The sequence below is a fragment of the Bufo gargarizans genome, chromosome 1, assembly GCF_014858855.1.
Source record: "Bufo gargarizans isolate SCDJY-AF-19 chromosome 1, ASM1485885v1, whole genome shotgun sequence".
NCBI lineage: Eukaryota > Metazoa > Chordata > Amphibia > Anura > Bufonidae > Bufo > Bufo gargarizans.
The window spans coordinates 642,878,737-642,905,147 of NC_058080.1; the positions used below are offsets into that span (position 1 = coordinate 642,878,737).

The window sequence follows — 26,411 nt, forward strand, 5'->3', positions numbered from 1 at the left end:
ATGACCCAAATGAAAGCCACAATTTCACTCTAGGACAGCTACAACCTCCCCCACACTTTATATGACCAAAGTCCCTCTATATTTAGAGGAAGTACTGGACCTCCTAGTGTGGGCTATGCGGCTTTCCCTTCCAGGACAAATGGGACAGATGCCCCCATAACAGCCAGTAACTGCCCAAATGCAGACCACAGTTTCACTCCATGGCAGCAGCAGTGGCATCCAGCCCATCCGACCACAGCTATGAGCACAGCCCTTCTATATTTAGAAGCATGGGACCTCCCAATGACTTTATTTCCATGCTAGGCTGGCTGGTTGCTTCTACTCTGCCCGTATTGTGCTATTTTACCGTGTTACTTTAGCAGTAGAGGCGAGTGAAAGGTTTCTTTCAAGCCTCTTCTATGTGACATTGTGTAGTTTGAACCATACCTGCCACTGCTTTGACAGACTGGCGTGACGTCACTTTCTTAATATAGATGCGGTTAGTGTGCGCTTCTGCTGATGAGCCATCCGCATTATTTTTAGTTCAGTGTTTAGCTATGAAATAAAAATGTAGGACAGGAAAATTGCTTAATTTCAGCTAAATACCCATGGATGGAATATAATGTTTGCCAGTGATTCAGTTCCATTCATTTTATAGTGTCTTGTGAAGGAAATACCCTGATGATTCCACATACTGCAATATAATCTACACTGTATGATACTATACGTCTGATGTTACTTTATAATTTCTTTACTGACCTAAATTTATTTTCTGATGATACCCAAATCCTACAGCCCTATTACCATACATTGCTTCTGTGAGGAACTAGCTTGGATTAGACTAGTTTCACACCAACGCTAAAATGTTCCCGGCAGAGGAACAGCCTGTCGAAGTTCACCGGAAACCACTGGAGCACCGCCAGGGCCCATTGACTATAATGAGACCCAGCGATCCGGCCTGTTATTTCTGACATTTGGCCAGACAGATACAGCTGCAAGCAGTGTTTTTTGAATCCCGGCACTCATGCTAGAAACAGACCAGATACCAGCCGTGTCCCATTATAGTCAATGGGCTTCAGTGGGGAAAGGTAGTATCCAGCTATGCCAAATATGGTGACGCTAGAGGATCAGCCTGCCGAAAAAAAATTCCGCTAGTGTGAAACTAACCTTACTTATATATAACAGTTTCAGCTATGAATTAATGTAAACTGGTTTCTATAAGTAAAAATTCAGCAAAATCCCCCAACCCAATAAACCCTGGGGTCCCACTGTGCATGGTTTCAGAGGTTCCCTCTAGAGATAAGCAAAGTTTAGAAAAATCTGATTTGGCAACTTTAGCAAACTTTAGCAAAGTTAGCAAAGAAATTTGATTCATTCCAAATTAATTTGTCACAAATTGCTATATCAGGTATCAGATATTCCCAGGCCATTCTGCCTTAGGGTACGACCACACAGAGCAGGCATGCTGCGGGTGAGTTGCGGCCATTCTGTGGTGAAGAACTGCACAGCCAATTAGCCGGAAGCTGCCTTTCAAGACTAAACTGTATAGTCCTTCTTTATTGTTAATGCCCACGCTGCACCTTTAAACAGTGGCTGTTTCTGGTATGGGGTTAGTCTGGTTATGCAAATTATTGCTGTTCTGGCCTGCAATCTCCTGCAAGTTATTTGACAGTAAATATTGAATATTAATCAGCTGTGGCATACCCACTTCTCCAACCTCAGCGCTCTCCTGCCCTACAGGTGGGAGCCCTTCTGCCATCTGCTTTTCCTCCTATTCCACATCATTGATGAGAATATGTCTTCAGGAACATCCAGCTTCTCCTCTCTCTGCATCTTGCTGCAAAAGATGAGGATGGTCATCATTAATACCTGGCCCTCCTAAGGGGTGCAGACTGGATGGTATTGGTTGGAATGTTGGCACTGGAATAATAAAGGCTTCCATCCTTGTTCTGCCCCAGCACAGGGAGATTCATTTCAGATCACGTGTATTTCATTTGTAATTCATTCTGCTGCAATTCTCGTATTTCTGTAGTTATTAGTTTGGTAATAGCACCATCTAGCGGTCCTAAAAATGTACTACACTTTGTTTTTCTGTTAATAAAGATTATTGTATTGTGGGAGTGTAATGCATTCTGGGCAAGAGAAGCCCAGTCTCAGTCTACAGTTATCAAGGACACACCAGCAGAGCTGTCCTTCTGCATATCTTCTTCTCAAACTCCACCATCCTTTTGCAAGCATATCTGGTGAGACTTCTACCTTTGTTTCAGGGATATTGTGTTATGCAGTGCTGTTTAGCTAGGTATAAGTGTTACTTAGGGAAAGAGGTTGTAACTGTTAGATGCTAGACATGCATTCCTATGTATAGGCAGCCATTTTGGACACCTGCCCAGTGTTAATGAAATGCTATAATACATGCTGTTCTATGCTTTCTGCTGATATATGTTATGCTTTACACTTATTTGTATTCTTATAGTTTTACCACACAATTGATTGATTATATCAAATACTCCTGTTTTGACAATAAACAAGTTAGACTACAGAGAACAGTCCTCTTATTTGGAAGACAGGAATGGTTTATACTGAATGTCAGACTGCACACTATGTGAATGTGTATAAAGACAGAACAATCTTATTGGTATCGAATTACATTAACAGCTGATGTAAGAATAAGTAAATGTAGGAATAAATAAAAAAACTGATGCAGAATAAGTCTCCCTGCAGTCTACCTGCACTCTCCCTCTCCAATATTCTTCTATATATCGTTTTCAGCAACACTGTCCCTTAGTAATGAGCATTTGCCATGTCTCTCCCTATGCTTAGCTCACAGGAAGATGGAGGAGACCACGCGAGATGAGGGCTTTATAGGGCTATAACATCACAGGGGATGGCTATCTGCAGTTTGGCTTGCTGCACTGCATTATTGGTGATCTCACATTCCCGGGCTTCTTACTTTTACTTTGTAACAAGTGCAGCCGCCATTTTAGAAAAAAAATTATTGGTTAACATGGAGCGCAAGGAAATTTGGAGTTTTCCTAAACTTCAGACCGAATTCGTCTTTGAATGCTTCGCAACACAAGTTCTCACAAGCTGATTTTGTCCATGTCTGGCCATCTGTAATATAATCATGAAATCCTCCATACATGAGATACTGTCATACCCAGTATTTATTATACCCATACAGTCGGTTGTGAAAACTCAGTCTCTGGAGAAGGCATGAAAATGAATGGGTCTCTGAACCAATTTATCCAAGGGCCCAACTCAGGGTCAGTCAGTGGCACCAGACAATTATCCAGTAGGCTGAAGCTTTTACAGTAATGACCCCAAAGCAGTAGAAAACCCCACATATAGCTGTCTTAAGCACCATTAGGGCCCAAATCTTCAAAAGTAACCTATTACCTTATTGATGGTCTTTCCTGTGTGTACAGTGATAACAAGGATTACCTTTCCCAAGGAATCTAAAGCTGACCGTACACATTAGATAAATGTTGGCAGGACTGCCAATTTTGATGGGACTGGCCGACCATCTAATGTTTAAGGGGGATGTCCTGACTCTGCCCGACAACAGATATTGGGGGAAATAAAAATCAGGCATCTAGATTTCATCTACCCAGTCCTATCTGTTAGTAGCTTTCTCCATTCTTGCCATTCAAAGTACTTGCAAGCTCAATGAGCAGAGTGAGCATGTGTATGGAGGTCTCAGGAGAGAAAGCTTTTAGCTCAACGAGCATTCAGCAGAGAGTTATTAAATGTGTATAGCCAGTGTCAGTAGCATAAATACAGGGGAAGCGACTGCTTCAGGGCTCAAGTTGAGAAGAGGCCCAGGAGCAGTGTATTTTCTAGTACAATTCAGACCAGGACAGGCCCCCTCCAAATACAGTCATATTGGGGGCCTGTGCCTGTCAGAGCTGTACATACCAGAGTATGAAGAACCTTTGAAAAATAGTAATGGTAGTCTAAAGGATCTTTGATTATGTCATCATGTCTCATGATCGCAGGTCCTTTAGCCTCCAAAAGACACCAGAGGTGAAGGAGGAGAACAGAGAACCTGCAGCATGTAAGTAAATAAGTGTGTATGTGTGTGTGTGTCAACATCTGCTTATTCTGTATATATTAGGAGATAGCACCAGATATCTGGATATGAGTAGTAGTGTGTATATATCTCTTATATATATAAAAATGAGTTTGTCTGTCTGTCTGGACGTTCTTTATGCACGACCAAACGACTGGACCGATCTTTACCAAATTTGGCACACAGGTACATCAGGTGTCCGGAAAGGTTTTAGACCACGTCTTAGCTCTCTAGGACGTACCGTTCCTGAGATATTCCCCAAAAATGAGGCCCCCCCCATACAAGCCTGCAATTCTTTCTCTTCAAATCCCAACTGCCAAAAACACTGTTTTACTCTAGGTTTTCATAACAACCCAGCCATTTTTCTTTACTACTTAAAGGGGCGGGTACTGTGGAGGTCACTGTTTTTAAAGGGGCGGGCACAGTGGAGGTCACGGTTATTAAAGGGGCAGGCACAGTGGAGGTCGCTGTTATTAAAAAGGCGGGCACTGTGGAGGTCACTATTAAAGGGGCAAGCTCTATGAAGGTCCCTGTTAAAGGGGCGGTCACTGTGAAAGTAACTGTTAAAAGGGTGGTCACTGTGAAAGTCACTGTTAAAGGGGCAGTCACTGTGAAAGTCACCGTTAAAGGGGGCGGCCACTGTGAAAGTCACTGTTAAAAAGGCAGTCACTGTTAAAGGGGCAGTCACTGTGAAAGGGGCGGTCACTGTGAAAGTAACTGTTAAAGGGGCGGGCACTGTGGAAGTCACTGTTAAAGGGGTGGGCACTGTGGAAGTCACTGTTAAAGGGGCGGGCACTGTGAAGGTCACTGTTAAAGGGGTGGTCAATGCTAAAGGGGCAGTCACTGTTAAAGGGGCGGGCACTGTGGAGGTCACTGTTAAAGGGGAAGGCACTGTTAAAGGGGCGGGCACTGTGGAGGTCAATGTTAAAGGGGCGGCCACTGTGGAGGTCAATGTTAAAGTGGCGGGCACTGTGGAAGTCATTGTTAAAGGGGCGGGTATTTTAGAGGTCACTGTTATGGGGGAAACTGTCAATATTTTTTTACGATACATGGAAACATAAAATGAAATAGATGAAATATACCCGTGCGAAGCCGGGTCCTTCTTCTAGTATGTATATATATATATATACTACTACTCCCCCCTCTCTCTCTCTATATATATATATATATATATATATATAATTACAAGTATCTGTGTCAGTATCTCAGTATTAGTGTCCTAAATATCTAGATCAGGACAAGGTGAGCAGTTACTGTTTTTATTTCATTAACACTGAGGGGGCACTGAGAGGGCATTACTACTGTGAAGGGGGCACAGAGAGGGCATTACTACTGTGAAGGGGGCACAGAGAGGGCATTACTACTGTGAAGGGGGCACAGAGAGGGCATTACTACTACAAAGGGGGCACAGAGAGGGCATAACTACTGTGAAAGGGGCACAGAAAGGGCATTACTACTGTGAAGAGGGCACAGAAAGGGCATTACCCATGATGAGGGCACAGAGAGGGCATTACTACTGTAAAGGGGGCACAGAGATGGCATTACTACTGTGAAGGGGCACAGAGAGGGCATTACTACTGTGAAGGGGGCACAGAGAGGGCATAACTACTGTGAAGGGGGCACAGAGAGCCCATTACTACTGTGATGGGAGCACAGAGAGGGCATTACTACTGTGAAAGGGTGCAATGTGGGCATAACTACTGTGAGGGGGGAAAATGAAGGCAAAACAACTGTGAGGGGCACAATGTTTTAAAGTATGAGGGGGGGGGGAGGAAGGCAGAGAAAAGACTCGTCCTGGGTGCAAAACACCTTAGGCACACCACTGTTTCTTTTATGTAAATTCAAAAGGTATGTGCCCTGGCCCCTGTCTCATATTAAAGAATGCCCTACCTGACAGCGTTACAAAGACAAATTGTTTTTTTTCAAAGGTTTTATTTCAAGTGAAGGGGGGGGACCTGTAAAAAATTTGCTGTGGGACCCAGTCAGTTCTAGCTACGACCCTGGCTAGTGTTAGTCTGACACTGTGGATAAATAAAACTGTAAAGAAAGCAATAAATGACAAAAAGAAAGCAATTAAATCACTAAAACAGGAAGGTAGCAAGGAAGCACTGAAAAACTATAAGGAAAAAAATAGAACATGTAAAAAACAAATAAAAGTGGCCAAACTAGAGACCGAGAGATTAATTGCCAAAGAGAGTAAAACTAACCCTAAAATGTTCTTCAATTATATAAATGTTAAAAAGTATAAATCTGAAGGTGTCGGCCCTTTAAAGAGTAATGAGGGGGGAGTCGCAGAGAGCGACGAGGAGAAAGCAAAGCTGTTAAATATTTTTTTCTCCAATGTATTCGCTGAGGAAAATAAACTATCAGATGAAATGCAGAATGTAAAAATAAATTCCTCATTAAAAGTGTCCTGTCTGACCCAGGAAGAAGTACATCAGTGACTTAAAAAGATTAAAATAGACAAATCGCCAGGACCGGATGGCATACACCCTCGTATCCTAAGGGAATTAAGTAATGTCATAGCCAGACCCTTATTTCTGATATTTGCGGACTCTATACAGAGACAGAGAATGTCCCACAGGATTGGCGCATGGCAAATGTGGTGCCAATATTCAAAAAGGGTCCAAAAACAGAGCCTGGAAACTATAGGCCGGTAAGTTTAACATCTGTCGTGGGTAAACTGTTTGAAGGTTTTCTGAGAGATGCTATTCGTGAGGGATCGGTCATGCCAAACTAATTTAATCAGTTTCTATGAGAAGGTAAGTTCTAGACTTGACAGCGGCGAATCAATGGATGTCTTATATCTGGACTTCTCCAAAGCATTTGACACCGTACCACATAAAAGGTTAGCATATAAAATGAGAATGCTCGGACTGGGAGAAAACGTCTGTATGTGGGTAAGTAACTGTCTCAATGATAGAAAACAGAGGGTGGTTATTAACGGTACACACTCAGATTGGGTCACTGTCACTAGTGGAGCACCTCAGGGGTCAGTATTGGGCCCTATTCTCTTCAATATATTTATTAATGATCTTGTAGAAGGCTTGCATAGTAAAGTGTCAATTTTCGCAGATGACACTAAACTGTGTAAAGTAATTTACACTGAAGAGGACAGTATACTACTACAGATGGATCTGGATAGATTGGAGGCTTGGGCAGATAAGTGGTAGATGAGGTTTAACACTGACAAATGTAAGGTTATGCACATGCAAGTAACCCGTACATACTAAATGATAAAACACTTGGTAACACTGACATGGAAAAGGATCTAGGAATTTTAATAAACAGCAAACTAAGCTGTAAAAACCAGTGTCAGGCAGCTGCTGCCAAGCCAATAAGATAATGGGTTGCATCAGAAGGGGCATAGATGCCCGTGATGAGAACATAGTCCTACCACTTTACAAATCGCTAGTCAGACCACACTTGGAGTACTGTGTACAGTTCTGGGCTCCTGTAAGCAAGGCAGACATAGCAGAGCTGTAGAGGGTCCAGAGGAGGGCAACTAAAGTAATAACTCGAATGGGGCAACTACAGTACCCTGAAAGATTATCAAAATTAGGGTTAGTCACTTTAGAAAAAAGACGACTGAGGGGAGATCTAATTACTATGTATAAATATATCAGGGGTCAGTACAGAGATCTATCCCATCATCTATTCATTTCCAGGACGGTGACTGTGAGGAGGGGACATCCTCTGCGTCTGGAGGAAAGAAGGTTTGTACACAAACATAGAAGAGGATTCTTTACGGTAAGAACAGTGAGACTATGGAACTCTCTGCCTGAGGAGGTGATGGTGAGTACAATAAAGGAATTCAAGTGGGGCCTGGATGTATTTCTGGAGCGTAATAATATTACAGGCTATAGCTACTAGCGATGGGTCGTTGATCCAGGGAGTTATTCTGATTGCCTGATTGGAGTCGGGAAGGAATTTTTTATTCCCCTAAAGTGGGGAAAATTGGCTTCTACCTCACAGGTTTTTTTTTTGCCTTCCTCTGGATCAACTTGCAGGATGACAGGCCGAACTGGATGGACAAATGTCTTTTTTCGGCATTATGTACTATGTTACTGCTAGGTACATTAGGGCCTCCATCATGTACCTACGGTATATGGTGCAATAAATGTTTTTTCTATGAAAAGTTACTGTGTGGAAACGCCGTGACACAATCAAAGGCAATATTAGAAGATATGAGAAGATAGTAAATTAAGTATATTTATACTCTTAAACAGCATTTACTTATTACATATTTTATTATAATTTTAGAGCAGTTTATCCATCAATTTCAGACACATCAACACTTGAATGCTTTTCTCAGTCGCCAGCAGTGCCAGGCAATTGTTACTCTCAATTCTCTTCCAGAAACTATAAATGATCATTAGCAGGAATACAGAAGTCACCTTGTAACCAGGAGAACATAACAAGTGCAGGCAGACTATCGCAGCAATATCACACACTGATAAGGAGCACAGGGTAAAGAGTCTGACTGTGAGCTGTTTCACAGGACAAACATCCAACTGTTCAAAGCCAATTTGGACATGCAAATCATAATTCTAGGCGTCAGCGTCTGTAGATCCCAATTTCCATAATGAATGGACACTGAATATGCTGCAGGAAAGTTGGGGTTTCAAACTCAACTTATTTCTTGAACTGAGATTGTCATCCAGTGGCATTAATAAACCCCGTCTATGACTTTTATTTCTATGCATCTGATTTGACTCTGTCTTAGGCTACATGCACATGACTGTGGTGTGTTTTGCGGTCCGCAAATCGAGGATCCGCGAAACACGGATGGCGTCCGTGCCCGGTCCGCAATTTGCGGAACGGCACGGACAGCCTTTAATATAACTGCCTATTCTTGCCCGCAAAGCACGGACAAGAATAGGACATGTTATATTTTTTTTGCGGGGCCACGGAACGGAGCAATGGATGCGGACAGCAGACAGAGTGCTGTCCGCATCTTTTGCAGCCCCATTGAAGTGAATGGGTCCGCATCCGAGCTGCCAAAACTGCGGCTCGGATGCGGACCAACACAACGGCCGTGTGCATGAGGCCTTAATGAGCCAGGAGCATACAGAAGAATATTGTGCTATAGATATGTTGTTTTTAGAGATCCATTTTGCTAGTTAATACAACTTGCATATACACCATAATTAATACATTATTAGTAACAATACTAATGTACTATATTATGGCATAGGCAAAATCAAAAAAAATCTCAGGGGTCTCCGGACCTGTGCACACCCTATACTCTAAACTTCTACCAACTTTAAACTACTATATTATGTTGTAGTGCTGTATAGTAGTATTGTTTTGCTATTATTCACCTGGGCCCCACAGTGATACCGTTATGTAGTAACTGTATGGTAGTATTTAGGTATGATACAGCAGTGGATGGGGCTAAGTGTGAACATATCCTAATTGTTTCAAAGGAAGAAAAAAAAAACAGCTAGAAGAACATTACATTATCAACACCATGGCCCTGAACAAGGGAATGGCAGGACTCTGTAAATCATTAGACCCCCTTCAGCTTTATTAAAGGGATTTCCAGGCTCCTTATATTGATGACCTATCCTCAGGTCCAACACCCCACATCTCCACACATCAGCTGTTCCCTGCAGCCTCCGGCGATGGACCTCGCCCTTTGAATGGGACAGGAAGCACAGCTCCATGCAAGGTGTAGTGGCTGTGCTGGGTTACTGCAGCTCAGCTCCCACTGAAGTGAATTGAAGCTGAGCTGCAATAATCCGCCATGGCCACTACACTTTGGATGAAGCTGTTCTCCCTGTTCCATTCAAACTGCTAGTTCTGGTGCCGGAGGTTGCAGGGAACAGCTGATCAGTTGGGGCGTGGGGCGTCAGATCTTCATGGATCAGATATCCTGATAATCAGTATTAAGAGCCAGGAAAACCCCTTTAAGCTTTTTCGATAAAAAAAACACAAAGATACATAAAGGGGGGTTGTCCCATCTCAACATTTAAGGCGTATCGCTAGGATATGTCACCAATGTCAGATAGGCGTGTGTCCCAACTATGTGACCCCCTCCTACCTCCAGAACGAGGCCCCAGATCCGAAGGAGAGCACACCTCACAGGCACGGCATCCTCTCCTTTCACTGCTATGGGACTTCAGAAAATAGCTGAGTGAGAACTCTTGACTATTTTCGGAAGTCCCATATAAGTGAATGGAGAGCAACTCACCCAAGTGTGGCTACCTCTCCATTCACCACTATGGGATTACCAGAAATAGCTCTGCCAGCGCTTGGCTATTTTCGGAACTCCCATAAGGGTGAATGGAAAGGACGTTGTGCATGCAAGGGTGGTCTCATTTACTTTGGGGTCCCATTCTGGAGACAAAAGCAGGTCCCACCTTTCTGGTATTTGTAGCATATCCTAGCAGTATATCATAAATATTGAGATGAGACAACCCCTTTAAGTTCAGTGGAGAAATTGCCATTCATATATAAGAAGATACTTTAGTATCCCTTAAATTGTAAGTCAAGCAGATGATTTCTAATGAGGACAACAGAAAAAAAAATTCATATCATTTTTTGCTTGCATTGAACTTTTACATTTTGGAAAACTTACATGTCTCCATGGACCAAACCATAAATCTCGGTTATGTTCTTATGGTAGATACTTTTAAGAATGACTAGGTGCAGGACAACAACAACTGCAGGAAGTCCCCATCCCACCACAAAGAAGATCAAATGCCGACGGTCTGCATGCTCATCGTTCATCACCAGAACATACCAGAAATTGACTGCCTGAAAAATAATAGAACATTAATTACAGTTATACTCTCTAAAGGCAAGAAAGACTAAATACCTGAATACACAGATAAAGAAATAAGAATACAATGACATGAATAAATAAAGGGGTTTCCCAGGAATATCTATCTATGGACTATGTTTAGGACATAATCTTTCTGCACTTAATAATCAAGTCAAAAATAAATTTTCTGCTTTGGCATAATCATGCAAGGACTAAAGAAAGGATCACTGAATTGTTGTAAAGTGTTTCCTGATTGACTGCACATTAGGAGCAGTGGCGTAGGGATCGCCATAGCAGCCATAGCAATGCTTATGGGGCCCTATGCCACTGGGGGCCCGCCACCGACTGAGGATTAAAAAAAATATATATATAAAATCATGTGGCGAGTGGGCCGGGCCAGGGCGTGGCGCTGTGATAGGGGGCCGTCGGACTTGGAGCCGGAGGCAGAGAGGCAGTCTGGGCTGTGGTTCGCCCGAAACCACAGCCCAGACAGCGGAAGCAGCATGTTCAAGGAAGCTGTGAGGCGAGCTGCTGGAGTGTGGGTGGCTGGCTGGCTTAGCGGCGCGCGCAGTACGGTACGGCTTCACCGCGTCGGTCGGTTCAAGTGGCTGAGGTGAGGGATGGCTGGGGAGTGGGACTGAGTCTGTCCCTGTTGTGATGTGTGTCCGACCGAAGCGGCAGGTGGCAGCGTCAGTCAGTGAATGGAGTCAGCGTGGAGTACTGTAACTGGAGACTAGAGTGGACAAGTATTACAGACCCCTCAGATAGGATTAGGTGGCTGTTTCTTTGCCAAAATCCCACTAACCATTACCACAAATGCAGCTGCGCCTGCCAGGCTTGAGCAGGTATGTGTGTGAATATGGAAGATGCTGAGATGCGGCTGTACCTCACAGTGAGGTACAGCCGGATCTCAGCATCTTCCCTAATTCATATTCACACATATACTTGCTCAAGCCTGGCAGGCGCAGCTGCATTATTTAATAGTGTGGTGTGGTAATGGTTAGTGGCATTTTGGCGATGACACAGCCACCTAATCCTATCTGAGGGGTCTGTAACACAAGAAGGTGAAAGTACATATAGTGGGGTGTGTATGTGTATTAGACAGAAGGTAGGGATATGTATCTTGTGTAGTTTGGGTATAAGGGAGAGTAAGGGGTATATATCTAGTGCTGATACAGAGCCGCTCTTCACCTACACGTGTATCAGCACTAGATATATACCCCTTACTCTCCCTAATACCCAAACTACACAAGTTACATATCCCTACCTTCTGTCTAATACACATACACACCCCACGATATGTACTTTCACCTTCCTGTGTTACAGACTACTGTACAATTTAACAATCTTCTTTAATACACAGAGATTTAGGCTGGGCTCACACCTGAGCGGTTTACAGCGCGTTCCTACACGCTGTAAAACGCTCAACAGGCAAAAACCAATGATTCCCTATAGGCATGGTTCTCACCTGAGCGTTTTACAGCACGTACGAACGCTCTGTAAAACGCCCTACGTCGCAAGAAGTACAGGAGCTTCTTTGGGGCGTATTGTCGCACGTTCCCGCACATAGACTTAGCGGGAATGCGCGACAATGGGCGTTTGCTTGTTTCCTCGCGTATATGTAAATGCACGATAAAAATGCCTGAAAAAAGCGCATACAGAGTACGCTCAGGTGTGAACGCACACTTAGAGTCATACATTTCCTACACTGGCACAAATGCGTCGCCAGTGACCAACTGTCTGTGCTCAGTCCTACGCGTAACCGTCGCAAGTGCATGAGGAGCTGCGGATGTGGCGGTGAGGTCCGAGAGGTATGTGGGAGATCCGGGACGGGGGTGGCCCATAATTTTTTTTTGCTATGGGGCCCAGTAATTTCTAGCTACGCCCCTGATTAGGAGAGATATATTACGATAATTTTGTTTCAGAATTGTACCTGCAAATTTTTTACGGTACTTTGCGCAAAATTTAAGACTAGTATAAACAGTATTTGGATTGAAAGTACCCCGGACATTATGGAGGGGTACACATGGCCATACTGGCATTGCCTGGTATCTGCTTTTGTCCCTGGGCTAGGATAATTTTCTGCCCAGTGACATGATGTGTATTTTTAGATGCTGGATTTTTGGAGGGAAAAGGTTTTCCCGCTCTTTATAGGATCACTGAGAGATGCTATGTTAGAGCATCTCAACGGAAATAAGCAAATAACGCCATATCAGCATGGCTTCATGAGGGATCGGTCATGCCAAACTAATTTAATCAGTTTCTATAAGGAGGTAAGTTCTAGACTTGACAGCTTGGGTCGCTAGTGGAGTACCTCAGGGGTCAGTATTAGGCCCTATTCTCTTCAATATATTTATTAATGATCTTGTAGAAGGCTTGCATAGTAAAATATCAATTTTCACAGATGACACTAAACTGTGTAAAGTAATTAACACTGAAGAGGACAGTATACTGCTACAGAGGGATCTGGATAGATTGCAGGCTTGGGCAGATAAGTGGCAGATGGGGTTTAACACTGACAAATGTAAAGTTATGCACATGGGAATGAATAATGCAAGTCACTCGTACATACTAAACGGTAAAACACTCGGTAACACTGACATGGAAAAGGATCTAGGAATTTTAATAAACAGCAAACTAAGCTGCAAAAACCAGTGTCAGGCAGCTGCTGCCAAGGCCAATAAGATAATGGGTTGCATCAGAAGGGGCATAGATGCCTGTGATGAGAAAATAGTCCTACCACTTTACAAATCATTAGTCAGACCACACATGGAGTACTGTGTACAGTTCTGGGCTCCTGTGAACAAGGCAGACATAGCATAGCTGGATAGGGTCCAGAGGAGGGCAACTAAAGTAATAACTCAAATGGGGCAACTACAGTACCCTGAAAGATTATCAAAATTAAGGTTATTCACTTTAGAAAAAAGACGACTGAGAGGAGATCTAATTACTATGTATAAATATATCAGGGGTCAGTACAGAGATCTATCCCATCATCTATTTATCCCCAGGACTGTAACTGTGACGAGGGGACATCCTCTGCATCTGGAGGAAAGAAGGTTTGTACACAAACATAGAAGAGGATTCTTTACGGTAAGAGCAGTGAGACTATGGAACTCTCTGCCTGAGGGGGTGGTGATGGTGAGTACAATAAAGGAATTCAAGAGGGGCCTGGATTTATTTCTAGAGTGTAATAATATTACAGGCTATAGCTACTAGAGAGGGGTCGTTGATCCAGGGAGTTATTCTGATTGCCTGATTGGAGTCGGGAAGGAATTTTTTATTCCCCTAAAGTGGGGAAAATTGGCTTCTACCTCACAGTTTTTTTTTGCCTTCCTCTGGATCATCTTGCAGGATGACAGGCCGAACTGGATGGACAAATGTCTTTTTTCGGCGTTATGTACTATGTTACCGGGCAGAAGTTTGATTTTGCCCTGTGATTTGCCCATAGTTGGTCCAGGCAGGTAACCTATGGTATCCCAGGGTCTCGAGTAGGGTTACCTGAGTCCTGGTAACAAGGGCTGATTGGTGGAGAGGTGAGGAAACGGGCTATAAGTATCCGAGCTCCGCGGGCTGGTCTTGCCTTTGACCTGCACCTGCCCGTGGAGCCGGATTCTTTGTGCCCGCATCACCTGTGAGGATTCTCTGCCACTACCTGTGATGGATGTCCTGATGGATGAACTCTCCTCCCGAGCCTCTGAAGTGGGTGCCCTAGCTTGGATCCAGGAGTGTCTGCTACAGCTTCGTGGTCTGCCCTTCCATCCGGCTGAAGAACCGTCTGCCGTGTCAGCTGTGTCATGGCATGAGTTCAGGGATTCCGTTGGCGGTGTTCCAGTGGGAGCTTTGTCTGGAGGAGGTTGAGAGCAGCAGCAAGAAGTGCACAATGAAGGAGTGACGCCGGAATCCCGCGACAGGAGCCGCAGGCAGAGGAACCAGAAGAGGAGGTTCTCTCCATCACCTTCCAAGCATGCTTGGCTGTGTCTGCAGGAGAGAAGAGGTGCCGGAGCTGGTCTTGCGAGAGGTCGTCGCGAGAGGACGTCTGAGATGGCGGGTCAAGGTTCATCATCTGAAGGGGTCAACAGCGTGGGGAGCGTTGCGGTTTCTAACCCCTCCCCGTGGATCCTTGGCAATGGGTCGCGGGGTTTGGGGGGATCGGCTGTACAGGAGAATAAGAGACCTCAGGAGCGCCAGGTGGACTCGGCTGGATCGGGGGATGGAGCCACTCCAGCAGCTGCTGCAGCGCCTCAACCTGGACCGGGTCCTATGTCGGGTGAGTGGTCTGCTGCCCAGCTTGCCCCTGTAAAGTCTTCCCTGTTTAGAGTTTAGTCCTCCCTTGAGCTGTTAATCCCTCGGTCCTCAGCTGCCCCCCCTCCTCAGGTTGCTGTTTCTGAGACTGTTCTAAATAATGTTGCTTCTGCTTGACAGCTGAGGGGGCTGGGGGAGGTGATGCTGACAGTATTATTGAACCATTATCTGTTCCACAATGTTTACTAGTTTTTGATAAATCTAAGGGTATTTCTGAGAATTGTTTTAAGGAAGTCTTACCTTGTTCTGTGTCCCCGTTAGGTTTTCACTTGTCTACATCTGTTAAAGAAAGAATCTGGAATGGTAAATATGTTGTTATTTTATCTCTTCTCCCGGCCTCCAAGGAATTTGTGTCCAAGTTACAGCGCAAGGAGGAGAGATTGGAGGAAGATAGGCGCTGTCCTATTCCTCGCTCTTTTAATAACTGGTTACAGGCATTCTGTATTTTTGCTGGTATTTTGGGTGAAAGATGCCATGAGAAATGCTCTGGTCTGTTTCAACATGTTGATATAGTGTTGGAAGCTTACAAGAGTTTTGGAGGTTTAGGTTGGTTTCAATATGATGAAAATTTCAGGCAGAAATTGGTGGTTTATCCGTATTTGCAATGGGGCGAGAAACCTGGCGAGAATGCTTCCTTGGTTAAACAGGTTCCTAAATCAGCAGATAGCTTACTTGTTAACCATGGGTTTTTCAGAAGGTTTTGTGTTGCCTCCTTTCTCTGGTCAAGGGCGTGTTATGGTTAAAAATTTGCCTTCGGTTCAGCAGTTTCCGCTGGTTGTCGCAGAGAAATTGCATAAGGAGGTCGCCGCTGGAAGAATTTCTGGCCCTTTTGCGGTGCCGCCTTTTGAGGATTTTCGTTCATCTCCTCTAGATGCCTTCCCATGGGATGTTCTATTTCTTGTTATTATTTTGAGGCTTTTTCCACATTTATTGAATGGGTGGTTGCTGTGCGTGCAATGAAAGGTGGGATTGTTCATTATTTGGACGATTTCTTGTTTGTTGGTCCAGCTGGTTCTTTGGTCTGTTTGGAAGTGCTGTCGTTATTTGTATCAGTTTGTGCAGAGTTTGGTGTTCCCCTTGCTTCTGAGAAAACTGTGTTGCCCTCCAGTTGTATTGAGTTCTTAAAAATAGTGATAGCTTCTAAAGCTGGAGAGTTTCGGTTACCTGTGGAGAAGGTTTTAAAAGCAGTTTAGTTGATCATTGGATTTTTGTCTTGCCATGGTGTTACAATGAAGAAGATTCAATCGTTGTTAGGTTTGCTTGCGTTTTGTTGTAGAGTCATGCCGATGGGGCTGATTTTTTTGTAGGCAGTTGGTTTTGAGAGTGGCTAGGCTGCGGAATCCTTGTTTACACATACCGTTGAATGGGGAGTTAAAAGATGATTTATTAGTTTGGTTGAGTTTTCTGCAAGAATTTAAAGGTAGGTCTCTGTGGCAGGAAGAATTTGTGGATGCTTCCCAATTGAATCTGTTTATGGACGCGGCTGTAGTGTTGGTTTTGGTGCATTCTGGGACGGACATTGGCGTGCAGCGGAGTGGCATAATTCATCTAACTCTGTGTTGTCCAATTTAGTTTTGTGTTTTGTTAGAACTCTTTCGGGTAGTGGTAGCTTTAGTGCTTTGGGGTCAGGTTTTTCGGATAGATGCAATCGTTTGCATACGGACAACATGGGTGTGATGTTTGCAGTCAATTGTCTATCTTCCAGTTGTCCTTTGGAGGTCAAACTATTGAGGCATTTAGTATTGTTGTGTTTAAAGCTGAATATTTGGATCAAGGCGGTTCATATCCCAGGGGCTAATAATGATGTGGCTGATGCCTTGTCCAGGTTTGCAGATGGATTGTTTTCACAGTTTGGTGCCGTCAGCCGACGCTTGCGGGACTCATTGTCCGGAACATCTGTGGGGGCTGATCTGGGCTTAGCCCTGAACCTGTTAAGTCGTTCTGTGGCAGCTTCAACATGGCAAGGTTACCTGTCCGCGTGGCTGCGCTGGGAACGCTTTGCGGTGGGTTAATCGGTGTCACCTTTGTTGATGTATGAGTCACTGACTTTGGCTTTTTGTTTACGTTTGTTTGAGGAGAAATTGTCTCACAGCTCAGTGTGTAGGATCTTGGCAGATGTGTCGTTTTTTCTTAAGTTGTTTGGGTCTGGGTCTTTTTCGGATTTCTTTCTGATTAAACAGCTGTTAAAAGGTTATAGATCGTTGGGTCATTTACCTGATGGGAGGTGTCGCATTTCCCCAGATTTGCTAGTGAGGCTGTGTGGGATTACTAATTCGGTTTGTTTTTCACAGTTCGAAGTGTCCCTATTTTGTACAGAAATTATTGTATTATTTTTTGGGGCCTTGCGGATCAGGAAGTTGTTACCTCGTTCCCGTTTGACAAAAGCGGGTTTAGCCTTTTGTCACGTTTTTGTTCAGGATTAATTTGTGTCTATATTCATTGAGAGATCTAAAACTGACCAAGCGGGTAGAGGCTGTTATATAAGAATTGGCGCTATTGCTGATCAGAGGATCTGTCCGGTGGCAGCAGGGTCACATTATTTAGATATCCGCCCTAGGGGTAATGTAGATTGTTTTCTTGTTCATCAGGATCTGTCCCCCCTGTCGCAGTTTCAATTTAGAGCAGTTTTATCTAAATGCTTGGTTGAATTGAGTTTAGGTGCGATGTATTTCTCTTTCCACTCGTTCCGGATCGGAGAGGTGACTGTTGCTGCTCAAGCAGGGTTAAAGGAGTCAGTGATAAGGCGGATTGGTAGGTGGTCTTCTAATAGGTATCAGCTGTATGTAAGACCCCCATTTGTTAACCATTTAATTTATTAGTTACAGGACGCACGGTCTGGATTCTGGGCCACTCCATTGAGCTAATAGGAGGGCTGCAGAGCGCTGCTATGGAGTGAATCTGTCCCTATCATCGGAGGCCATCAAGATCTGCTGGGCTGGAGTCAGAGGGCTTTACTGGTCAGGTTTGGTAGACCTTGTTCTGCATTTACATGATGTCTTTCCTAATACGGACATTATCACAAGAAAAGGCATTTTCTATATAGTTCTGGCAATGTGCGGATCCGAAAAAATGCGGAAAGCACATTGCCGGTGTCAGTGTTTTGCAGATCTGCGGTGTTTTGTGGATCCGCGGATCCGCAAAACACATACGGACGTCTGAATGGAGCCTTACAGGGGGGTGATCAATGACAGGGGGGGTGATCAGGGAGTCCATTTGGGGTGATCAGGGGTTAATAAGGGGTTAATAAGTGACAGGGGGGGTGTAGTAATGGGGGAAATTTTGAAGTCAGTTTTGCAGGAGCTTGCGTTACTATAATGTGCACCACATTTATCAAATGTCTTGTCATGTTACTCTGCTCTCTAAGCCACCCCTTTACTGGAGTAAGATTAGGTCAATTATTGTGACTTTTAAAGGTACAACCAATATATCTGTGGTTAAAGTGGTTCTCTGGGCTTTTAATATTGAGGATCTATCCACATGATAGGTCATCAATATCAGATCGGTGGGAGTCAGCTGTATGACGGGAAGGCGCATGCAGTGCGCACATGCCATCTCCTTTCTCTGTTCCTGCTCACCATAGACATAGCAGAAGTAAGCAGGAAGAGACAATGGAGATGGCACGCGCACAATGTGCGTGCCTTCCCTTCATATAGCTGATCGGCAGGGGTGCCAGGTGTCAGACCCCACCAATCTGATATTGATGACCTATTCTGAGGATAGGTCATCAATATTAAAAGCCTGGAGAACCTCTTTAAATCATCTGAACAGGCTAACAATGGTCACTTTCCCACCCAATTTTCAAAACTGTAGTTAAAAGGGTTTTCTAAGATCCTCTGGATAGGTCATCAGTATGTGATCGGTGGGGTCCGACACCCAGGACCCCTGCCAATCAGCTGTTTGAGAAAGTACTGGTGCTTGCAGTAGCACCACGGACTTCTCACAGCTTTCCCTAGGCCATGTGACATCACATTCATTGGTCACAGCTCAGCCCCTTTGAAGTATCAAGTTGTCGGCACTGTGCAACAGCTGATCGGTACAAAAAAATGCAAAGTGTCTAAAAAATTTTTTGTGCAAAGCCAGAATTCTTGAGTGCAGGGCTTGATGAATTTCCCCCCAATAGTACATTACAAAACGTTTCAACTTTTTATTAAATAAGCTTGTTTAAAATAATAGCATTTCTGAGCAATAGATGAATCTTATTTCAGAATTGTAATTCCATTTTTATGTTTTAAATAAGAAATCTATAAATATAGCAAGGATTTGCCATGAATTCATTAGGAATGGAAAAATCTGTTACGTTGTGTTCATATTTGCCATATGTTGTATTCATGCGCAGGATATGACACATCTTTCACAGTTTCACTTTATATTTCATTCCACATAAACTCTGTTCCACATAATCTTATGTAAGAAACACCCCCCTTTGTAACTTTGCATAAATCAATAGCAGAACAGACCACAAGAAATGGGTGGTCACCATACCAAAATTTAATTTGATTTCGATACCATAAAAAAGTATTATGATTCTCAATACCACGTGAAAAAAATAAAACACCAAAAAAGCCGTGTGCATTCCGCATTTTTGAAACGTTCGTACCATAATAGTACAGTCCTATTTTGGGGGGGAAACGAAGTGACTAAAATGGTGAATCGTATGTTTTTTTATTTTATTTTTTTAATCTGTTATGGCATTCACCACATAGAAGATATTATTTAATATTTTAATAGTTCTGCCTTTTTAGGACGTGGCGATATCTAATATGTTTATTTTTTTATTGTTTATATATAAAATTGGGAAAGGGGGTGATTTAAACATTTTGGGTTTTTTTTTTAAACCTTTTTTTTTTTTTACTTTTTATTTAATAACTATTAACCACCTTAGGGGGATAGAACCCTTGTCCTATTCATCCTAATGGAGCTCTATTAGGGTGAATAGTATTTTACACTGTCCCTGCTGCCCTGTGCTTTGTGCACACAGCAGCAGGGAGCTTACAATGGTAATGCAAATACTGAGGAGGGGGAACCTGTGGCCACTGCACCACCAATGAAGGTAATACTGAGGAGGTGGAGGAGGCCATGCGTCACCAATGAAAATAATTAACCCCTAAATACAAATGTAGGCAGCGGGTGTGGGTATCACACAGCCGGCACCCGGTCTCAATGACAGGAAATGTTGATGCCGCCGAACTCCATCAATTAACCCTGAGGGGTTAATTGATGAGGTTTGGCGGGATCCTTGTCATTGAGGCCGGGTGCCGGCTGTATCTCACCACTTCATTTGTATTTAGGGGTTAATTATTTTCATTGGTGGAACAGTAGCATCCCCCCTCCTCAGCATTATCTTCATTGGTGGTCAGCGGCAGCTTCATAGCCTCCTCCCCTTAATCCTTTCAGTGGTGACCGCGTCACAGTGGGGCGGGACTCCCTCCTTCTCCACTGTGTCAGCTCAGGAGAACATGGTGCATGTCAAGGGCGACGTGCACCATGTTCTCTATAAGATACTAGGCTGCGCAGCAGTGCAGCCTAGTATTGGAAAATAGCCGATCCCAGTATCCTATCAATCTGGGTGCAAAAGTATCAAAAGTTTGATACCCTGTGCAACCCTATAAGAAATGTTGTAATATGTTTTATCAATGAGAAATATCTAGTTCTCCTGTTATCAGCTATTTATCACAATCTCCTCCTGACCACACACCCTACCTTGTTGATTACTATTCTCTTTGAAAATTGCCTTTTTCCCTTCGATCATCTCTGCAGGAGTATCATATAATGTATGTGATTGCAAGTCTATGGAGAGGGGGGAGTGAACAGGAGCTGATGTGACAGACACAGACAGAGAGACTGCACAGCTACATAGGAAGGAAACAGCTCATCACAAGGTTCATTCACTAAAAATACAGATCAGTACTTCTCTGTACTGTCCTCCATTGTGAGACAGTTAGGGAGGAGATTCCCCTCTACTTTCTGTGTGTCAACTGGATGGCAGATAGTGTCCACCCACCATGTCTAAGAGAACTGAAGACTAGACATTCACTGTGTACAGAGGAAAACTGCTAAAAAATGCCAGATACATCCTCCTCTGCCATTAACATCAGCACAAAAACTGTGTGCCAGGAGCTTAATGTCACAGTAGAAAAGAGTTCTATGGCATGATGAATCATACTCCTCTATCCCGCAGTGTGATGGACGAGTGTGGATTTGGAGAATGACATAAGAACATTACTGCCCGACTGCATTGTGCCAACTATAAAGTTTGGTGGAGGAGGGATTATGCTATAGGGTTGTTTTTCAATGGTAGACCTAGCCCTATTTGTTCCAGTGATGGGAAATCTTAATGCTTCAGAATACCAATACATTTTGGACAATTGTATGTCTCCAACTTTTTGGGAACAAATTGGGGAAGACCCTTATCTTGCCAGCATAACTGTGCCCCATAGCAAGGTCCATAAAGACATGGTTGGGTGAGTTTGGCATGAAAGAACTCGACTGGCCCTCGCAGAGTCCTGACCTCAATCCCACCCAACACCTTTGAGATGGACTAGAATGGAGCCAGACCCTCTCATCCAACATCCGCCTCTGACCTAATAAATGTTCTTCTGGATGAATAGTCAAAATTTCCCACAAACTCCAAAATCTTGTAAATCTTGTAGATGCAATGTGTAGGTGGCACAATACTTTTGTCCCTATAATGTATGTATCTATTGTATATATCATAGTTAGTGACCTTTGAACATCTATTCTTTTTTCTATATGAGCACTTATCAAATAATCAGTTTCAAAACATAATACTTTTAATAGCATATGAGCCAAGTAATGACAACTGTACATCAGACATCACATCTGCCAGTTAGCGCTTGACTATTTCTTCACTCACTGTAGTCAGGCAGCAGCGCTCAGCAACTTATTTAGGGACTATACATCCACTATGGGATTATGTACTATGTAAGAACACTACATGAAGCCTATAGGAGACATTTTGGGGGGACAATAGATACAAAGAGATAAAAACAGTATGCAAGCCTAATTATACAGTAGGGGCACTATAATATCTTCTTTGCATTACAGACTAAAATACATTTTGGCTAGTCCCAATATTTGATTCCATATATGTACTTTGGGACACATTTATTAAGACCGGCGTTTTAGACGCCAATCTTAATAAAGGCCTTGTGCTGGCGGAGGATCCTCTGGAGTTATGAAGAAACGCAGGCCTCTCCATAACGTCGGCGCATCCAGCTCCAGTTCTAAACGTAAGATAGCTTCCGAGCTGTCTTACATTTAGACCATTTTCTACTCCTAAAACAGGCGTAGAAAATGGCGAAGTCGCATATAGACTAATTTTAGGCGTATTTAAGCTTAGTAAATGACCCCCTTTGTCTTCCTTCTTGTACTTTCCAACATCCCTATTACTATACGTCATTTTACCAACATTTTAACCCAGATTTCTTTTTCACAGTGAACTACTATAATGTTGCGTGCTGTGTAAACTGAGCATATTACTTCAGTGACAGTTTGTGCATATATAATCTTCTTAAATGTGGAATTTATTATTCAGTTTCATAGCAGCTGCATTGCCTTGTAGGAATGAGGCAGACATAAGGCCAGCTACACTTGTTATCTTTTTAGTGATGCCTTTTCTGCTTTTTAATGATTGAAAGGCAAGAAACCATAATGTGGCCATAAAATGGCATTAATGACTTCCATTAGCAATCAGAATTGTCAAAATAGATATTAATTAATTTACAAACAGCCACTTAGAAGTCCAGGTTTTCACAAAATATTCTAAATGACTCTAAATTGATGCATGTGTCTTCTTACTTCATATGAATATAATAACCTTATGTTACCGATATTTGCATAGTTATTGGCTGTCAACATGTCGTATTAAATGCAATAAAAGCTATACAGAAGAGGTTTTTATTTTCAATTTCCCCCCTGCTGTATACCTTTAATAAAAAAAAAGGTACTCTACACAAATTAGGAAAATATTAAGGGGGACATATCAAAAAGTGGTAATTTTTTAGCTATATATTCATATTCATTTTTTCTTTTTCATTTCGGCAGTACTATGAAAATTACATACAAAATATTGTCCTTCTGTAACAGTCAGCACAAATGATACGATCTCCTATATAGATAAGTAATTAATTGTCAGTTTAATGCTGATTGGAAGGGAATATGTTTATCAGAGCGGTAATCCTCATGATAATAGTAGATGTAGAATTGGGATAACTGTATGACAGCTCTATTGTACTCTTTATAGAACTGGATAAAGATGCCCACAGGAGAGCATTGCTTAGTGTAATGTGTGATCCTCTGACTCACTACAGGGGGGCTTTCTGTCTGCAGCGATGATCTGACTGAGAGAGATAAACGAAACTGTCTCCCGTGATCAACAAACTTCAAATTAAAGAGCCAGGACAGAAAGTAGAATACACAGAGTGACTTCAAAAATTGTATCCAGTGGGCAGGCCAACTTTCGACATGGAGAAATGCGTCTGAGCCCAGCTCTGTCTCTAACCCACCATTCCTCATAATCCTGAACGTTATCCTGCTGCAGACATTGTTACATTACAAAAAAAACAAGACTCAGACCACGCTCTAAAATTAGTCCTGGGAAGGTGCAAACGGCTGCTGAGCGGCTAAAAGAATATGCTTGGGATGACACCCAACATGGCGCTGATACACTGATACGCTGAGGTCGATTGAGGAATACATGTGATAGTGTGGAGGGAACTAGTACTGTGGTGAGAGTTCTAGTGTGTGGGTGGGTGGGCAACTGTCATGTTTCTGTCATGCCCATGGCTGCTTTAAAAGTCATGTCTTGGAATGTAATAAGATTGTGGGGACCTAGAAATAGAACTGCTTTATTTTCTCATATCCGTACTATGGGTCCACATAACCTGTGTCTACAGGAGACCGATTTAACTGCTGAAACTGCAGGTGGAATGACTAAACCATGGATCCAGTGGGCAAGGCACTCGTGCCATACTTCATACTCTAGGGGCGTTTGTCTAATGGCCCATCGCTCGGTCAGGTGGGAGGAGACAGAGGTGGTGGTGGACCCTGAGGGTATATTTGTTTTGGTTCATGCTTACATAAATTGTGTGTCTTATTTGGTGATGGGGCTTTATAACAGCGTTTGTGTCTAATTATCCAGGTGCATGAGGGCTGTGTATGGGCAATCTTAATCTGGCACTGGACCCAGAGATGAACATATTTAGACCGATGGAGGACACTTCTTCTTTTCAGAGGTGGCCTACCAAGGTATGTAGATTCCCTGTGTACACAGCACTCTAGTGTACGGGAATTCTCAGCTTTTACTCCCTCTAGGGGGCTCTGTCACCAATTGATTATATTTTCTGTGACTCCCTTACTTATTTAGCTGTCCAGATTGTTTGTTACCGCAAGGTGTGTCCGATCACGCCCCGATAATGTTACATATTTAGGTGTCCCCTCAGAATGTGGATATGGATAAGATGTGATTTTATCCTTACTAGATATCTCTCCTGGCCCCTACTAACCATATTTCTGACCAGTTAAGGATAAACACAATGCTAAAATGGGAGATGTTAAAAGCTTATCTGAGAGGTTGCCTTAAATATTCAATCTCATATATTAAACAGGAAACTAGGCACAGGGAGCAGGAGTTGGCCTATTAGGTGCAAAGTACTAGAGTTTCAACAGGAGTCCTTTGCCTGAGTCTCTTTTATGATGCTTGTAACAGCGGCTGCTGTGCGTCGCCGTTCCCCACCGTGTTCGGCAGTGATCTGCGGCCGGTGCTTCCCATTCACCGCTGCAGTCCTGGGCTCTGTTTGTGTGGGCGCTGTTGTTCTGGGATGTGCTCCACAGTTTGCTCTCAGCCCTGGTCACAGCATGCTTGCTACCTGCAGCATTTCCTTAAGGGCCAGTGCACGTCACTTCCTGGGCTTTATGGGTTAGGTCATGTGACCTCGCTGACCTATCCTAGCCCTCCTGCATGTATATAAGTGGCCCAGACCCCTTTCCCAGATGCCTCAGTGTCAAGGTCCTTGTGTCCTGCTAAGGTTCCTGGTTTCTGCTAGTGGTCCTGTGTTCCTGACTCGTATCTGTATTCCTGGACTCTGCTACCTGTTAGATCTCTATCTGCTTGCCTTGACTCCTGTTGCCAACCCGGATTGCCTGACCTGTACCTGTGCCGTCTGCACTGACCTTTTGCCTGTCTGACTACGACTTTTTCTCAGGTAACTCCTGGTCCACCTGGACCAGCTGTCTCGTGTGCCTATTCTCCTCAAGAAGTAGCGACCTGGTGTTCCCCTTGGGAAAGTCTATCCTCACTATCAGGGGTACTGTGAAGATCCAGGGGTTCACTTAGACAATGCCCTTTTGAGGAGGTTGGACATGTGGCACAGTGGGTTCACACCCGCTGGTTCGTGACAATGCTACTATTGCGATACTGTTGAAACCGGAAAAGAACCCACTAGAGTGTGGGTCATATAGACCCATATCTCATCTTAACCTAGACAATAAAATCTATATATAAATAAGGACGTATATATGTGTGTGTGTATGTATGTATGTTCTGCTATCACTCAAAAAGGCAACCATAGATTTCAACGAAACTTGGTATACACATCCCTTGCTACCTGGAAAGAAATCTTGTGCAGGTCATACGCCTCTACACAGCAGATGCATGGAGTTTGTATGCTCCAACAGTTTTTGCTTCACACATATTGCTCTGTAACTCAAAAACTCATCGATAAATTTCTACTAAACTTGGTACACATATCACTTACTATCTGGGAAAAAATAACTGTGGAGGTAACATGCCGATACATAATGAGTTTCTGTCTGTCCCGACATCTGTCTGTATGTTCTTTATGCGCGACCAAACGACTGGGTCTCAGCTCTCTAGGATGTACCGTTCCTGAGATATTCCCAAAAAATGACCTGCATTAGCCAATACTAGCCTGCAAGTCTTTCTCTTCATATCCCAAGTGCCATATACACGGTCACATGTCCCTTATCAGCCAATAGAAGCTAGCAGAACCTTAGTCTCCACATACACACAGTTTTACTCCAGGTTTGCAAAACAACCCAGCCATTTTTCAACACTGCTGTAGGTCAGCTTTAGGCTAGGGCAACATGACGACATGTGTTGCGCGACATTAAGTGGCATGACACATAGGGCCCAACTACAGTGCTACACGTGTCTCGCGACACGACAGTTGCAGAATAATCCATCTTGGATGGATTTTTTTCAACTGTCGTGTCGCAGTATGTCACATGTTGCAGTGCGACTCCATAGCC

The 26,411-nt window shown here is 43.5% G+C and overlaps 1 protein-coding gene across 1 annotated transcript in view; it reads right to left on the minus strand.

Annotated features, from left to right (window-relative positions):
- The window catches only part of ADGRV1 (adhesion G protein-coupled receptor V1), a 522,269-nt gene that overhangs the window by 49,106 nt on the left and 446,752 nt on the right, over window positions 1-26,411 (minus strand). Inside the window, 1 exon segment of the mRNA XM_044282697.1 lies at window positions 10,632-10,810. Coding sequence (XP_044138632.1) covers window positions 10,632-10,810 — 179 coding nt within the window.